The sequence below is a fragment of the Podarcis bocagei genome (genome assembly GCF_964188305.1).
Source record: "Podarcis bocagei genome assembly, chromosome: 7".
Lineage (NCBI taxonomy): Eukaryota > Metazoa > Chordata > Lepidosauria > Squamata > Lacertidae > Podarcis > Podarcis bocagei.
In genome coordinates this window covers 41,910,650-41,929,411 of record NC_138132.1, presented here as the reverse complement: position 1 = coordinate 41,929,411, position 18,762 = coordinate 41,910,650, and the positions used below count along the sequence as shown (strand labels likewise).

At 43.5% G+C, this 18,762-nt stretch overlaps 1 protein-coding gene across 1 annotated transcript in view; it reads left to right on the top strand.

Annotated features, from left to right (window-relative positions):
* The window catches only part of SMPD3 (sphingomyelin phosphodiesterase 3), a 134,151-nt gene extending 115,389 nt beyond the window's left edge, over positions 1 to 18,762 (top strand). Inside the window, exons 5-9 of the mRNA XM_081200830.1 lie at positions 378 to 533; positions 5,635 to 5,724; positions 6,312 to 6,375; positions 10,725 to 10,887; positions 11,582 to 18,762. Coding sequence (XP_081056956.1) covers positions 378 to 533; positions 5,635 to 5,724; positions 6,312 to 6,375; positions 10,725 to 10,887; positions 11,582 to 11,683 — 575 coding nt within the window. The 3' untranslated portion in view covers positions 11,684 to 18,762. The remainder of the gene's footprint in view (positions 1 to 377; positions 534 to 5,634; positions 5,725 to 6,311; positions 6,376 to 10,724; positions 10,888 to 11,581) is intronic.

Below are 18,762 nucleotides of genomic sequence, written 5' to 3'. Positions count from 1 at the left end.
AAGAAGTATTTAAAATAAAGAAACAAAGAAAGTCTGCCCATTGGCTTTCATTGAAAATGCTTTTAAATCCACATTCTACTCCAGGGATGGGAAATCTGTGGCTGTTCAGGAGATGTTGGACTTCAGCTTCCCTCAGTCTCAGGAAGAATGAACAATGGTCAACAACCTCTTGAAGGTCATAGGTTCCCATTCCTGTTCTACACAATACTCACATTCTTCTACTCCTTTTAAAAAAAAAACACCTCTTTATATTTGAAGGAACTCCAAGATGTTTATTTTAGAACTGCATCTTATGGTCTAGTAGCTTAAGATACCAACACAATAAATACAATGAAACTTGGAATTGTTCCAGAACCCTTGTTTTGTGCTTCCTGCAGGGGACAGTACTGTTCGATGCGAACAACTGGATCTGCTTCAGGATTGGCTGGCTGATTTCAGAAAATCTACCTCCTCCTCCAGCACAGCCAATCCAGAGGAGCTGGTGGCATTTGATGTACTCTGTGGAGATCTCAACTTTGACAATTGCTCATCAGGTGAGACAGCCACTTATTTGCTTGATGTATTTTAAGCTGCTAAGCCCTAGGCTCGGTGCACAGCACAGCAGTGCTGGTTGCACTGCCCTAAATCCACCTCTGCCCGTGGTGGTTGGTGCCCATTGGGACTGGTGGGGCAAAGGGCAGAGAAATCCAGTAAAGAGTAGATAAATCCAGAGCCAGTGGCAGGCAGAGCTAATTCTACTTTTACCCCTATCCTCCTCCCTGCTAAAGATAACGCTGAGATTAAGTCAAAATAAAAAAAATTCCTTCCAGTAGCACCTTAAAGACCAACTAAGTTAGTTCTTGGTATGAGCTTTCGTGTGCATGCACACTTCTTCAGATACACTGAAACAGAAGTTGCCAGATCCTTCTATATAGTGAGAAGGTGGGGAGGGGTGTTACTCAGAAGGGTGGTGGGAATGGGAGATAGGCAGATAGCTGAGAGAGCCTCTTGACGACTCTTAACGACTGTAATAGGTCTTACAGGAAAAGGCAAGGGGTGGGAAGGTGAGAAATGGTTTAGTCATGTATAGTGAGATAAGAATCCAATGTCTTTGTTCAGCCCAGGTCTTTTCATGGTTTTAAGTTTGGTAATGAGTTGTAATTCAGCAGCTTCTCTTTCCAGTCTATTTCTGAAATTCCTTTGTAGTAAAACAGCTACTTTGAGATCTTGTGTAGAATGTCCTGGGAGATTGAAGTGTTCTCCTACTGGTTTCTCTGTTCTGTGATTCTTGATGTCAGATTTATGTCCGTTTATTCTTTGGCGTAAGGTTTGGCCTGTTTGTCCAATATAGAGAGCTGAAGGACACTGTTGGCATTTGATGGCATACACAATGTTAGACGATGAGCAATTAAATAGTCCCGAGATGGTATGTGTGATGTTGTTGGGGCCAGTAATGGTGTTGTCCGGGTGTATGTGGCAGCAAAGTTGGCATCTGGGTTTATTGCAGGCTCTGGTGCCAGTGTCTGTGTTAAGTCTGGTTGTAGTATTATTGTGGGTTAGGAGTTGTTTAAGATTGGGTGGCTGTCTGTAGGCAATGAAAGGTCTTCCTCCCAGAGCTTGAGAAAGAGAACTGTCATTGTCCAGGAGAGGTTGTAGATCTCTGATGATGCGTTGTACTGTTTTAACTTGGGAGCTGTATGTGATGACTAGAGGTGTTCTGTTATTTTCTTTTTTGGGTCTGTCTTGCAGCAAGTTCTCTCTGGGTATCAGTCTGGCTCTGTTGATCTGTTGTCTAACTTCATCTGCTGGGTATTTTAGTTCTGAGAAGGTTTGCTGTAGATCTCTTAGGTGAGAGTCTCTGTCTGTAGAATTGGAACAGATGCGGCTGTAACGTAGTGCCTGGCTATATACAATGGACTGTTTGGTATGTTTGGGATGGTAGCTAGAGGCATGTAGATATGTTTGTCAGTCAGTTGGTTTGCGGTATAAGGTGGTGTCTATGCGCCCATCCTGTATTTTTATAGTGTCCAAAAAATGTATTTCTTGCATAGATTGATTCATTGTAAGGTTGATTGTGGGGTGAAAATCATTAAATTTCTGGTGAAAGGTGTCCAGGGTCTGTTGACCATGTGTCCAGATGATAAAAATATCGTCAATGTATCGCAGGTACAAGAGAGGTTTGAGTGGGTAGGAGTTCAGGAAACGTTGTTCTAAATCTGCCATGAAGATGTTGGCATACTGTGGGGCCATGCGGGTGCCCATTGCTGTGCCGCTGATCTGAAGGAACAGGTCATCACCGAATTTGAAGATGTTGTGGGTAAGGACAAATTGGCAGAGTTTGGTGGCAAGGTCCGCTGTGGTTTTATCTGATATGGTGTTCCTTATAGCTTGTAAACCATCGTTGTGTGGGATGTTGGTATACAGAGATTGGTATACAAAGACATTGGATTCTTATCTCACTATACATGACTAAACCATTTCTCACCTTCCCACCCCTTGCCTTTTCCTGTAAGACCTATTACAGTCGTTAAGAGTCGTCAAGAGGCTCTCTCAGCTATCTGCCTATCTCCCATTCCCACCACCCTTCTGAGTAACACCCCTCCCCACCTTCTCACTATATAGAAGGATCTGGCAACTTCTGTTTCAGTGTATCTGAAGAAGTGTGCATGCACACGAAAGCTCATACCAAGAACTAACTTAGTTGGTCTTTAAGGTGCTACTGGAAGGAATTTTTTTATTTTGACTATGGCAGACCAACACGGCTACCTATCTACTGCTGAGATTAAGGAAAGCAAAGCTGGCAGCTAGTGTCACCCCCTAGAAGACAGACAGGGGAAGGCTGGCTGGTGATAGACCAAGGTTGGTGGGGCAGTGCCCCATTCATCCTAATGGACCAGCCTTCATTGGCCAACACTGTGTCGTGCCTGGAACCCCAGTGGTCCTTACCCTCATCTTCTTCATCATCATCCTTCTTTCCTAATTATTCCCTGCTCTCCTTCCTAGTGTGAAGTTCACGACAATGTACTGGGATAAACAAGGGTGAAGTAGAGTTATAATGAATCACTGGAGAAAGCGATGCTTTTTAATAAATGGGGTTAATTTATTAAAATAAACAGAGATAATCTGAAATGATGCTGATTTATTGCTGCTCATTCTGTTCTTCAGTTTGCTTTTAATTTAGTTGTGCTGTGTCTTTTCTTTGTGAACCACCTTGCACTTGACTTTATCATAGAAAGACAGGCATAAATGGCCAAATCAATAAACAGAAGCTAGGCTACTGCAAGGACGGGGCAGGCCTCTTAAAATTATCCATGCTCTTTGCAGGCAGCAAAATGGGGAGTGGGTGGATTTCACTGAATATCCAAAGGGTGAAATTCCCGATAAGGTTTCCTAGAAATCTCTTTTTGGAGAAATTTTTAGCTTACTGAGATTTACAAAGATTCAAGTCGGTGTAGCTGGTAATAGAGATGGAGAGAAATTTGATTTCATGGCCAACTTGCCACATTTGCCGTTTCCAAGGCAAGATGAGAACAAAATTGGATGATGTGAAAATTTTGAAGGAGTGCTGTGTTTCAGCTCACATATTGTTTTGGAAAGTGCAAATTTCCTTTAAACATGAACTGAACAAAAAATCTCCCCCATCCCTAGAAGCCATTTATAGCCTCTGGTATCATTGTTAGCAGCACTGATGGACAACAGAGGCTCCAGCTTATCCATATTTTTTAGGTGGCCCAACACAACGTTGCGAGGAGCCAGTGGGCAGAGCCAAATGTCCTCTGAGCATTGAGGGGGCCAGGCCCCCTAAAAAAAAAATACATTCAGGGGACCAAGACTGCCTCAGCCCTTAAGAGTCAGTGCCTGTGATGGACCTATGAAATGGGCAATAATAAATTGGCATGAGACTGAAAGAGCTACTTTTTGGCAACCTTTTTTTTTGGCCCACCCTTAGATACCTGGATGCAAATCAGGTCACTGCTCTATAAGAAAAGATGGAGAGGTGTGAACCCTGGCCAGTTGTTCTGATCGGCATAACCTTCAAAGCACTGTTTTATTTTTAGCAGTTTGGCTTCTTTCTTCTTTGCCTTACCGCTTTTTAAAAGCCTCGCATTTATGGATTGTGTTGCCTTGACAATAGACAGTGACAAATGACATCATTAGTGCCGGTGGCAGCCACTTGTGGGATTCCCCCAGGAGAAGCAAAAAGAAATTCTTTTTTCTTTTCTTCCAGGAGAGATGCAGAAAAATAATTAAGAGGCATCATAGGTTTCAGGTGTTTGCACAGGGTTAGTTAGATCTAAAGCAGAATGGGTTAACTGCATAAACCTCGTATGGGCCTCTCCCCATATGAACTGACCTGGACCCTACGATCATCATCTGAGGCCCTTCTTCATGTGCCTCCTCTGCAAGAGGTCCAGAGGGCGGCAACATGAGAGCAGCCTTTTTGGCCGTGGCTCATCATTTGTGGAATGCTCTGGTGCCTTCACCACATATCTTTAGGTGCCAGTCAAAAACACACCTTTCCCCCCAGCCACTAGCTAGTTAAACAATCTATGGCCTTTTAATCAGGTGTGTGTGTGTGTGTGTGTGTGTGTGTGTGTGTGTGTGTGTGTGTATGTTGTTTTCATGGTAAGTATTTTTGTGTTTTTATATTGTAAACTGCCCTGTGATCTTTAGATGACAGGCAGTATAGAAATTTAATAATGAATAAATAATAAACAATTGCCCAAAACTTAACAAGACAATTTTATGCCTTCAAATGGCATTTCCAAATAATTCCCCTTTCCCAGCAAACTTCAGCAATAAAATAGAAAATTCACCATTTTTGACTGCTTGAATTAGCTGCCTGCCTTAGCCAATCTAAAGATCAGTCCAACCCCAAGGAATAATTGACAGGTCTAGAGAGATCTACATTGGAGTAAGGAAGAGGAAAAGAAAAGTGTATAGTGTGGGCTTTATCCACTGCTAGTCATACTTGGGTGCAGTGCAGGTCTTGGGATCTAGTGCAGGTCCATTAATTTCAATGGGCTTACTCTGCATAAAACTTAGTTAGATACAACTCTTTCATGTTTTAATGAATTGCTTAGAGACTGCCTTGGTATTAAGTGGCATGGAAGTAAGTTAGAGTTGCCATATTTCAAAAAGTAAAAACGAGGACACCCCAACCTTTTTTAAAGGAAACCACTGAAATTGTTGAGCTTCTTTTTAAAGGAAACCCCCAAAATTGGTGAGGTTTTTTAGGAAGACCTGAAAGTTGTTGAACTTTCTTTTAAACAAAAACACCAAAACCCCCCACAAATTTTAGATTGACTTGCCTAAGATACAGGACAAATTGCTGCATTTTGGAAATTGCCCTTCCACCTTTGAAATCCCAGTGACGTACAGGAAAATCCAGACATAGGGCAGCCCCAAGTAAATGCAATGCAATATAAATCCAGGATGAGTGAGGGATGCCCCCTGTGTGGCCTCTGGTTTCTCAAGCTGGGGCATCTAGATTTTATTCCCTGACCATTGCCTGAGCTGGCTGGGGCTGCTGGGAGTTGCAATCCAGCAACATCAGGAGGGCTGCAGGTTGCTCAACCCTGCCTCCCCCTGCCCTTGCCTTTCTTCGCATGCCACTGATGTCCTTGTTCTTGGTCCTTTGTGTTCTCGCTACAGATGACAAGCTGGAGCAGCAGCATTCCTTGTTTACGCGCTACAAGGACCCATGCCGGCTTGGTCCAGGGGAGGACAAATCATGGGCAATTGGTAAGGGATGCTGCCATGGCCTTGGGCTTGGGTTGGGAGCAGTGCTTGGGGGGGGGAGCTCATTAATCTGTTCCAGTTCACCCCCTCCAAAAAGGAATTAGTTCATTTCCTCTGGAAAGGAAAGAATTTCCATTTCAGTTCAATTCACAACCCATTCACATAGTTCTCAGCGGTTTTTGTTTCAGCCTTCAGAATTTGACAAGCTGCTCTGCTGTTGTATAAAATATGCTTAAGAAGATTAAGAAAACATCAAAACACACACTCACGGTGTAACACGAATAATGGTTTTATTTATCTTCCCCAACCATCATTGTATTTAAGTTTAAAGAGCGGCATGACATTTCAGATGGAGAGGGGACTAAAGATGGCGGCAAAGAGCTGTGCACAGGGCTTGGCAGGTGCTGCCAACCAGCTGGTTGGCATGTACAAACCGCCTCCTGGCCCAGCTGCACCTTTACCTGCCTCAAAACTGGCATCATATATGGAAGCAGAAACGCAACTCAGTACTGCATACAGACTCTGGTCTACATCCATTAGGGAGAAAGCCAAGGTTGATAGGAGACCCATAAATTCCTTTCTCTTCCTAGGAACCTTGTTAGATCCAGAAGGACTATACGATGAAGAAGTGTGCACAGCAGATAACCTGCAGAAGTAAGTACCGCCTTGTTTCTCTGCTTATACAATATAGTGGCTGCTTTTTAAATCTGCACCACCAATGAGTATTGCTTTTATATTTTGAATAGTGTTTTCAGTGGTGGTGGTGGGGAGGAGAGAGTGTCTTTCTTCGCTCTCACCAAGTAGGTGCCAGTACTCACCATGAAGTTGTTACAGTAAATGCCACACTTTTTAATAACAACAAAGGAGGTGCTGGCACTGCGTACCCTTGAGTACCCCCTGGCTTGCCAACCAGAAGGTCAGCAGTTCGAATCCCCGCAATGGGGTGAGCTCCCATTGCTTGGTCCCTGCTCCTGCCAACCTAGCAGTTTGAAAGCACATCAAAGTGCAAGTAGATAAATAGGTACCGCTCCGGCGGGAAGGTAAACGGTGTTTCCATGTGCTGCTCTGGTTCGCCAGAAGCGGCTTAGTCATGCTGGCCACATGACCCGGAAGCTGTACACCGGCTTCCTCGGCCAATAAAGTGAGATGAGTGCCGCAACCCCAAAGTCATCCACAACTGGACCTAGTGGTCAGGGGTCCCTTTACCGTTACCTTTACCCTCACCTCCAGATTGATTTGGGGCTGAATCCAGGGCAGGGTGAACAGTCCCTGTGTTGGTCCAGACTGGAGGGCCTAGACCTCATTTCCGTTCTACTCTGGCATGTAGGATTTGCCACAGTGCAAACTGACCTCCCCCCCCCGCCCCAAAATCAAATGCAGTAAAATTCCACAGGCCCTAAGGCAAAAAAGTAAGCACTCACAAAGTTTGTGGTCTGTAGCACTTTTGAAAGCCAACTTCTCATTTATTTTAAGTCCAGTTCCTCTTGGTCTTTCAAGACACCTTGTTTGATTGGCATTTAATCCCCATGCATAATTGATGTGTTGTCAAGCAGCTCTCAAATTGTAATGTCATCTTTAAAAAGAAAAGTTGCTGAAGAGCTTGCAAATGATACCCATCTGAAATTGCTATTGTCATTGACAAACTAGATGAGGTTTAGAATGGACTCTTGTGGAAATCCTTCAATAATAAAATTTGCCCAAGCTATAGAAACTAATTTATCACCCTATTTATAATGGCATCAATAGTTCTGGAAAGAGCCCAGTAAATTAGGCTTCCATTAGACTTCCAGCACCAACCTCTGGAAATCTATTAATAAAGTTAAGAAGCCCGCACTATTAAATACATCAATAAGAGTGACTACATGGACCTATTTCCTTATTTAAAAGATCAATAAACACCGTTGCTACTTAGTCACAATGTGCCTCCACCTCTGACTTGATTAATAGGATACTGTTAGGGCAACTAGTGAAGAAACGGCCATTTAATTAAGATATTCACAGACCTAGGGTGGATTGGTTGTTGGTCTCTTTCACTTAATACCAATCCACTATTCAAAGGGGCGGTCACCTGCCTATCAGTCAAGTTTTATTGCGGGTCTAAAGCTGTCACAATGTTGTATACAGTCAGGTTATAGTCTATCAGCCCAGACAATCTTTGGCACCAAAAGGGCAATTTATCAGTTCCTTATATTGATTATCATGGCGGATGTCACTGAGATTGAAGTGGCACACTTTTCCGAACTACATAATTTTTCAGTGGTATCAGAGAGATGGAGTTACTTTTGTGACAGGGTGGTTTTGGAGGACTTTACAGCTACTTTTAATACATACTGTAGTGGATACAGTGGGGAAGGACAGCCTTAACTTAGTGGTAAATCATCTGCCTTGTGTGCAGGTGGTCTCAAATTCTGCCCTGGGATCTCCCGCCCCAAACCCTGGAGAGCCACTGCCAGTTAGTATAAACCAGGAGTGGGGAATCTCTGGTCCATGGGCTTAATGGGGGCTGGCTGCCAGGGGTCCTAATTTGGCCCATGAGACCATTTCCCCAAAACCATGCTCACCTGCCCGGCACCTAAAGTCATACATTATGTGGGGCATGTAAAGCTGCAGCTCTCCCCCAACAGTGGAGTGTGGAGTGCTGCCAATCAGCTAATTGTCTGCACCCGCAAACCCCTGTGCCTCTTATTGTGTAGTTGGATTTCAAACTTCATGAGGAAAGGGAAACTCTTCACCTGCCATCAAGAAACTGAAAGGTGGGAAGTGTCACTTCCAGGGTGCCATAGGCATAATTTTCAGCTCTGTGGCATCCAGAACCCAAGCTTCTTTCTGTTGACTGACCAACAAAGATTGTTTCCTCTAGAGGAGAAAAGGGGGGGAATACAGGCAGGGCAGTAGATTTTAAATCTCAGTGGAAATATGTAGACACATATATTTTATGTCCTGGGGAGAAAAGCAGCCGGGGGTGGTAATTTGAGTATGGATGGGGGAGAAATTCAATTCAGTTTGAATTTAAAGGTGAACTTAACCTAATTTGCAGTTCGAAAACAACATGTGAACTGAAGCAGCCAGACTGGGTGGCCCTCTAGAAAGTTTCAGTCTGATGCTCTCTTCTCAGTTAAATGCACAGGACTGTGGTAGCACATGTAACTCATTGGGCAAAGGTAAAAGTCTTTCATGGACTGGCTGGATGCTGAAGAGTGGTGGGAGGCAGAAATTACAATGCGCAAAGGGATTCCAGGCATTCCTAAATCCACCATTTATATAAAGTAACCACACCATAGAACACAGCCATTTTTCAAATTAATATATTGCAGGAAATATGGCGAAATGTGTTGCACACACACCAGCCACTTTTCTCAGCTTCTTGCTTAATTTGCTATTATGAAGCGGAGATAATCTGCTGGTGTTTCAACAGAGGTCAATTCTGTCAGAGCCACAGCTCTTTCATTTAAAAAAATGAAAATTCCATGAGTTTTTCCCCCTAAGTAGTCTGAAGAATGTCTTGTCTGTGGCACTTTTGAAGACAATTAATTATACAACGGTCCATATTTGAACCACCATCTTCATAGAAGATCTTTGCAGTTAAAAAAAAAATTGCATCCAGGGATCATTGATAAGTATTGATTCCTTGATACTGAAATTAATCAGAAGCAAGCTAGTGCCAATTGACTTAGGTCTCCAGAGATAATACTTCAGAACATGTTAAAACTGGATTTTACATTTTAAAGGTTGATAAAGGCTGGGTAATAAGAATCAATTGTACCAATTATTTTCTTTTAAGCTTTTAAGTTTCCTGAAAAGGAGCCACAGGCCTTGACAACTGGTGTCTCCTTTTCTTCTGTGGAAAAATCAAGTTTTCATCTCTCTCATTTCCAAAATAATTGATGGTATAGTCTGGTAATTTTGGTGTGTGCCTTATTCACAAAGGCCAACTGTGGATCTTCAATCCAAGACTACTATTTGAAGAATAAGCCCATGATTCACCACAAATTGTCAATAATCCTATGCACACTTACTTGGAAGTAAACCACATTGCGTTCAGTGAGATACCTCTGAGTAAACATCTAGGGAAGTATACTGCTTTGACTGCCCATTCCGCCAGAACTGGACAGCCAAAGAGAGGCATACTTTATTGTCCAAGGATACAAGAATCGGAGCTCAGTGTCAGAACATCTGCTTTGCATGCAGAAGGTCCCAGGTTCAACCCCTATTATCTCTAGGTAGGATGCATAGCTGTCAACTTACAGATTTGAAAATAAGGGACCAGCAGCCTCAAAAATAAGGGATCAGCAGACAAAATAAGGGATTTTAGTCAATCAGCAGCAAAACAAAGCCTCAAGAGGTGGATCCCACAGCGCAGCAACCTGGCAAAGGGGATGCAGCAAGGAAAAACACCGTCACAACGCAGCCAAGCAACACAGTTGGAGCCTCCCTCCTCCCTGGCCGGCAGGGAGGGAGGGAGAGGAGCTGCTTCCTTTGAAACCTGGGAAATTTAAGGGACATCATCAATCCGGGACAGCAGCGGGAAACAGTGCTGGGATAAGGGAGTTTCCCGCCAAATAAGGGACGGTTGACAGCTATGGTAGGATGGGGAAAGATTTATGCCTGAAACCAGGTTTCTGACTGCCAGTCAGTGTAGACAATCTAGCTAGATGGACCAACTTATATCTTATTTTTAAAGAATTGTACAGTTCTCAGGAAACATTAGGCACTTTAGAATAACAATAACAACAACAACAATGCACATGAGATAATTTGTTGATATTGGGTGTGTGAGAATTGTAATGTGTATTTATATGCTATTCCATAGTTTTGCGTAGTTAAGTGGAAATTACCGATATAAAATGAAACTTCAGAAATAGAAGATCTTATACCTTTGCTATCTCCAGTAAAGCACCCACCACCAAAAACTGGGAACCCATTTGAAATTTGTTAGAACAGTGGATGACACAGATGTAGATCTGACACATAATAAACCATTGTGTGTGTGTGTGTTTAACCAGGACAATGGAAAGTGAAGAAGGGCGAAAAGCCTATATTGTCTTTCCTACCAGCAAGACCCATCCTTCAAGTCAGAAGGGGAGAAAGAGAGCTTTGAAGGGGAATGGGAGGCGAATTGACTACATGCTTTACACTGAAGAAGGACTCTATCTAGAGTGGAAAGTGGTAAGCCCAGTCACATATGAACAGGCATACTGATAACAGTTCTGCATGTCAGAATTTGGCATCAGCTGTGATGGACAATGCTTCTTGATTCAAGCAGCATTCCCCAAGGCTCACTATGAACAGTCACCCTCTGATGGGATCCCATTATGTTAAGATGCCCCTGGGAGGACGCCCAGTTTTGTTTTGTTTTGCTTCAGCCATACTGTAGGCAGGGCATCATCGTTCTAGAACTCAGAATCAGCCAATGGAACTGAATGTCAGAAGATTCAGGTCAGGCAAAAGACAGGACTTTTCCCAGACAGCAAATAGTTAAACTGTGGCGTTCGCTCCCACAAGAAGTCAAGGTGGTCACCCATATGGATAGCTTTAAAAGAGGATTAGATAAATTCATGGAATACAAGGCTATCAGCAGGTACTTGCCATGATGGCAATGTTCTCATCCCACTGTTAGAGGCAGGATTCCTCTGAAGAGCAGTTCCTGGGACCCACAGGTGGGCAGAATTCTGTAGGTCACTATGAGAACACAGCACTGGACTATTTGGGTCTTTGGCCTTATCCAGGCTCTTCTGATATGTTTATTTTCATCTGAAACCTTAAAAGTGGCGGGGAGACACACACACACACACACACACACACACACACACACACCATAGAGCTCTTTTTAAAAATCATTTCTTTTGCTGTTCCTCCGCAGGAAGTGGAAGAGTTCAGTTTCATTACTCAGCTGGCAGGCTTAACTGATCACCTGCCTGTTGCCATGCGCCTGATGGTTTCAACGGGAGAAGAGGATCCTTAAAAAAGGACCATTTTTTTGTCCCCCAAGTGTGTAGAGGAGGGAACTTCCAAACTTGTGACCAAGATGCAAGACAGAGTGTGGGATTTTTCGGATGCCCCCACCCCCTCCAGACCAGGCTTGACTCAGACTATCCTCTGGCTGCGATTCTACCTGCTTTTCAGATTCCTCTCCATTTGCATCCTGTTAGGAAGATGTTAAAAAGGGAAGCAGAGAACGTATGTGAATGTGTGCATGGGGAGATGGGGAAGGGAGGGGGGTGTCAGCCCACCCACAAGCGTCAGGAGTTGCCAGGCAACCGGGCAAGCCTGTATTTCTATACTTTCACTGTGGACTTAAAAGGAACCAAGGTAGAAGTCCCAATTCTTTTGAACCAGTGCCATTCTTACAAAACAATGTTTTTTTATATATATATACTGATATATAGCACAATTTAGTTTGTAATCAGTCTCTGTGTTAGTGCTGCTCCAAAAGCGAGTTTTCGAATCATTTCTTTATATATCCTTAATGAGCTAATGCTTAATTTCTCTCTTCTTTTTTTAAAAAAAATCCTTTTTCTTCCCCACCCCCTTTCCTTTCCTTTTTTCTTTTTAGCCTGTTAATGTTGTAGTAGCATGCCTGCGTCAGAAGCATGCCTCCACATTGCATGCCACTCACTTAGGAATGGAATGGTCAGTGAGGTACCATTGGGGTGGAGGTGGGTGGGCAGGTAGGGGAAACGAGAAGGATGGCAATGGTAATTCAGAACCCAAAGCATCCTGGCGACAGCATTCTTAGGACCTTGAAAACCCAGGTTTGGAAAACAGTGTCATATTGCCTATAAGCAGGCGACTGTCAAAACAGTAGGGCCAAATCCTAAAGTATTCTCTACCAATGCAATCCTGGAGATAAGATTTCAGAAGACACTATGGCAGATGTGGCAGATACAAGTGGCGGCATCTTTCCTGGACTGGTCCATTGCAGCTTGCAGTATGAGAGGTTTGGCACACAAACTTTCAAAGCTGTCTTATGTCACCACCAGACAATAAGTTGTATCTAACAAAGTGGAATGGAGTTGCCCCTCATTCTCCTTCCCTCAGGTGTTTCCCCAAAACCTGTTTGGGGTTCCTCCCCAACCCTCCAGAGCAGATTTTGGAAGGAGGGAAGGGAAGGAGGTTCTGTTGTGCTTCTGGGAGTCCGTCTACTAACAGGACAACTTTCTTGGATACAACCCCGTCAGTCTAATAATCTATCTCAACATTGTCTGCTCTGACTCTCTGGTGGCTCTAACCTGATCTGCAGCAACTTCTGTGTGGATGGGGCCATAATTACCCTTCAGGTTCTGAACTTTTGTGATACCAAAATGCATTTAATAATGCATATTTTAGAATAAAACGCCTACATTGAGACAAAATACATACTTAAATATTTTGTGATGAAATGCATATTGAAATCCATATCAAAATACCAAAATACAAATTCTTGTGCAGTGTTTTTTTAAAAAAAGACAGATTAATACGGAACAGGAACAGATTGGATTTATGAATAAACACATGTAAAGTTGGCGTAGACTATGGAACCCACCTCAGTTATGTGAATATTGGAACGTTCCTCCACCAAAAGATGGTTCTCAGCACATGGAAAGGTAGTATGTCAGGGGAAAGGCTAGCCTAAACCTTCTCCCTAGTGTGTTAGTTTTCTATAGGTGGTGAGAGGGAGAACTGAACTATGTAAACCCAGCCATCACAACCACAAGGGAAACATGACCAGTGGATTCTGCTGAATGCCTGAATTGGCTCATAGACCTACTGAATATGTCAAGAAAGTGGCACGGCTGAATCCCATGCAGTTCCAGTGCTGTCTGGATGAAGGAATCGCATGGAACAGATGGGTCATGTGCAATGCAACCACACCAGTGCTATCAACCCTCAAGGAGGTATAGCACCAGTGCAGTTGCTTCCTATTCTGCCTGCCCATCCCAGTGGGATTTCTTCATTTGAACACAATCAGAGCAGCATGGGAACCAGTCACAGGGAAGCAGTGGCTACTCTAGTGATGTGTATATTAGTCCTCATGCATTGTGAGAACAGAAAGAGCAATGCAAGGAAATAGGTGGCAGAGAGCCTTAGCTAAAACACAAGCAACTTCACCAGAAGCACATAGCAAGACATAGTAGGGAAGTTCTGTAAATTCTGAATCAGACACACTAAAAGGTGCCACATGCGGAAGATGTGCCTGTCACTCCAAGGAGAGGAAGATCTCACACATTACCATTTGTACCTCTTAACTTCTGTTGCAGAAGATTTGTTTGCTCGTTCTTCTCTTGTGCTGATGGACTTCCATTCCTGCCCCGCTCCCCCAGCTTGGTAGTTCAGCTTGATTTGAGGTGGTGGACTGAAATTTCTGAACCCCATCCCTCTTCCCACAGCAGGGCTTGGACAGCATGTATGAAGGAAAGAGTGCCTTTAAACACATGCAGAGTGCCCAAGTTTTCCCCACTAAGAACTATCCAGTGTTCTCTGCCCACCCAATGATAGAGGGAGTGGCTTCTGGGGCAGCGTGGCCTAAACATGACTTCCACTGTCCAGTCACAGCACCTCATTCGTTTATAACCTCATTCACTTGCAACACACAGGAGGCCGTGATGGCCATCAATTTGGATGGCTTTAAAAGAGAATTAGACTGGAGAGTTAGAATGAAGGAGAAGGCTATTGATGGCTACTAGCCATGATCTTGTGTTTGAATCCTGATTGCTGGTTTCCCACAGGCATCTATAAAGTTCACGAATAAGTACCCAAACACTATTATCTATTTCCTACCTGAACACAAATTTATTTTATGAACTCTAAATAGACCCTCACCTGAAACAATCTGTTTCTCTCCTAGTCTGCACTTCTGATGTGACACTTTCCTTTTTTAGAAGTGACAAGCACACCTTCCAGAGCAGGAAGAATCTGTACCTCTCCAAAATAGTATTGCCACTTATAAATGGTGGAAGATCAAATGTCATAGATCAACCCAATCTGCTTTTCATATCCCTCTTGAACTCAGAGGCAGAATTTTCAAATATGCTTAAGCAGTTGTGGGCTTGTCATTCAGCATTATGCAGCTGCACACTGAAACATGTTCCTGTCATGTATTAGGTACACTGGGAGGCACTATTGTTGCCTGTTCAGCTCCACGGTTGCCAAAATACATTAGGGTGTAGCATAGATTGAGCCAAACCGCCCCACCAGTCTTTAGCGAAATCTCTGATTTCATAATGCTTCAAAATTCTGCGTTTCTGCAGCTAAGGATGACAGAGGTTGTTGCCAGTGCAACACTTTGGATCATCTCGGGAGGGAAGGGCAAGCCCCCAGTTAGTGTATCTTTGTACAGATGCATTAATTGCATTAATTGCATTAATTGGGGGCCATCCTAAGTGGAGAGCATGTCTCAGAATCTGGCAACAGATCTCAGTGCTATGGCTGTGAGATTGAACAAGATGTACCATAGAACCAGATGGCTCCAGAACCAGGGTTTTTCTTTGCCTCTTCTGAAAAACAAAGAACAAGAAATCAAGGAAGATGAAATAAAAGACTGGTGGATCAGAGAGAACTGATTGGAAATGATGCAAACATTTCTGGAGAAATGGAATACAGTGCAAACATAATATTTAAAAAAAATCAGTCATGGGGTTTTCTCTATAAAGGACAGGGTGGGTCCACCTGAAATGACTCTAAAAGGGATTTGAAAACTGACTTGGACAATGGGATCTGTACCAGGTTCCGAAGTGAAGTCCATAATGGCTGCAAAGGCTTGCTACAGGTGGGCCATAGTCTGTGGCACATCATTGCACCTGTAAAATTCTGGAGACATCAGAGTGGGAAGAAATTTGCCTTTCCACAACCCTCATAGAGAAGGAGACTTGACTGCCTCAGCTTTAAGGGGAATCACCTTTCTCCTCCCGTGCTTTGAAAGCCTAAGCAATAGTAAAACTTCCACAGATGCCTGATCAGGCCATTCCAAAGCAGGGAACTCCAGAAAGCAAATAGCTGTGAGCAGAGATTGCAGCAGACCTGCTAAGGCACCACCAGTGGTGCAGACTGAGACAGGGTGGAAGGCAGGGAGGCCAACTGGAGGCAGAGCCCGAGACAATGACAGGTGGTGCCAACTGACTCTACATTTGTTCCCATCCTCCTCCCTGCTGTGTTCTACAAAGGAGGAAGCTGATGGTCAGTGCCACCAGCCATTGTAAGAAAAAAGGCAGGCAGGCTGTGAGGTTGGTGGGGCAGGGCCCATTTGCCCTAGATGACTAGCACCCACAGGGCTGCTTTGCATGTTCCAGGGAAGCAGAGACAGAAAGTGTATTAATCAGGGCTAGTTTGGATCATGTCCATATCAAAGCACCTTTATGGACTGTACCAACCCCTGTGGTGGTGATGACCAGGAGCAAATAGCATTTCATCACCCAGTACAGAAATCAATCTGCATTAAAAACTGCTAACACATTTGTAAAGCTAAGCAGGGTCCAGTATGGTTTCAAATTGGATGGGGGACTGCATGCTGAGATTCCTGCATTACAGGGGGCTGGACTAGATGACCCATGGGGTCCCTTCCAACTTTCTGATTCTATGAGAGAGAAAAGAAAAATGCTCCCTCCCCACATATTCATCTGTCTTCATTGCATCAAACTTTCTCTACAGGGGCATGAACCAATGGATTTTCTAGGTCATGACCCAAGCTAAACCTGACTGGTTGTTTTATCTGCAACATTGCTTCTCATTCTACTTTTCTGTTTTGCTTGTATTTTATTAACTTTTTTCTGTCCAAAGTATGAATTACAGCTCATATGCTGTCCACCATCTCTGTCTAGAATGTTTACCACTAGCAGTAAAACTAAGCCAAGGCGCAGTATTTAAATAGCTCCCTTTAAGCTGTGTAAATTACCACCAGATATCCACATTCTGTGAGTAGCTGAAGTAGACATGCTGTGTGGTCTATAAGCAATTGTACCAATTACTGCCAAACTGTGCTACACTATTTACAGTTTTAAAAACCCACAAAAGCTAACTGTCTAAATTACAGGTTACTTTCTGGGAATTCTTGCTTTTCTATAAAAGAAAGAAAGAAAGAAAACCAAACCAGGTTTTTCCTTCTTCCCCTTTCAAATTTAGATGCGTTAAGATTTCTTTTTTGTGTGAGTTGTGGGGTTTCTTTTCGGGGGGGGGGTCAGGGTCAGTTTTGAAGTAAACTTTCTCAGAGTTTATCATTCTTGGATATTCTCCATTTTTAAAACTGTAGAAAATTTGATAGTTGTAAAAAGAGGTAGATACTTTTGGATTAATCAACAACAATGTCATTCGTAACCATTGAATAGTATTGTGGGTCAAACTTTGGGGAAACTTTTAGGCTGGGAATTGTATTCCTTTGCCTTATTAGTGCATTGACCTTGTGCCTTCTGCTTCCTTGATATGCTATGGGAGAGCTGGAATCCTGTTTGAGGGCAAATGGAAGAAATATACTTCTCATTCCAGAGAACGGTGTTTTGAAAAAGAAAAGTAAATTCCGTACATCTGTGATCACATTCTTTCCTGTTATTGCAAATTTACATTTTGTCCAGACAACAGCTGTATTATGTACATGGCCTAAAGTCCCTTAGGATGCAATTTTATTTTCAATGATGTGGACACCAGATGGAAGGATAAAACACCCAGATCTTGGAGCATATTCCAGTATTCCACATAACCCATTGGTGGGAGGAAGTCACAGGAGCGGTTTCAGTTGTCACTGATTACCACCTTCTCCTCCCTATTTGTTGGGGAGGGGAGAAATCTTGAACTTATGGGAAGGTGGTGAACATGGTGTGTCTTTTGTCACCTTGTCCTTAATCCCTAGCTGAAATGTGGCTATTGAATCCTATGCATGCCATCCCAGTCCTGCAGATAAAGGCTGTCCCTGAGCTGCATGACTGGTGCTGGTTGCCATGCCTTGCCCCAGACCAGCCTTCCCCAACCTGCTGCCCTCCAGGTGTTTTGAACTACAACTCCCATCAGCCTCAGCCAGTGGCCACAGGGGTTGTAGCCCAAACATCTGGAAAGCACCAGGCTGAGCCAGAGGAAGCTGAGCACAGGCTCTGGTGTATCTTGAATTTATAAGTCTCCTATTCATGCACAGAGTGTCACAAAGGGTTATCACCAACCAAGCTCTAGTAAAAGTAGGCCAACTGAAATTAAAGGACCTAAGTTAGCCATGTCCAGTGGGTTTACTCTGAGTAGAACTAACCATGGAAATAACACAATCCTTTCCCATTGGCTCCCCTGTATGTTGCAAGGGAAAATGCCCTGATATATTCACATGCACACCAATCATAACTGTGTTAATATATGTCTGCATTTTGTATTTAGGCATTGGTTCCCAAGAACTTGATTTCCCACACTTCTACAACCAGCCAGTTCCCTACCAAAGGGACTCCCCCAAGTGTTTTTCTAAGACTAGGAAATGTTGACATTTGAACAGGCATCATGTGCACATGCACAACGCCAGCAAGGTGATACTAGAGATAGAGGATTTCTTATGAAAGCCACCTCAAGTTTGGCTCATGCCAACGATTCAAAATGGTTAACTGGTCGACTCAACGAGCTCCCCAAAGGCGTGTTTAAATGGAAGAATCAAATTCAAAGGAGCAGAAACCATCTGCATCTCCTCATAGCCACTCATGACTCAATGAGATACTTGCTCCCTAAGGGAGGATGAGACCAAGGTTTGTGCTGCCTGCATAATTTATAGAACTCTACATGTATCCTGCGAGCCATAAAGCTTTGAAAATGGGTGGAATTTTTGAACTTCAGGAAAATGGGAACATATGGTTCTGGGCAGGGTCAAGTATAGTTAAATCTAGACGGGTGGTCATGGCAGGTCTCGCTATCCAGGAATAAGAACCCTGGACAGTTCCCAGTAGGTCTTGCTGGCTGAGTTGTGAAAGATATTTGCCACAATAGGGAGCTGAAGCCATCTGAGGCCTTCTAAAGCAGGCAAGACCTATACTGCATTAAGCCCCACCTCCTTGAAGGAGGCATCTACATTCCTTAAGAGGCCCTCACCCAATTCTATGTCCTTTGGCT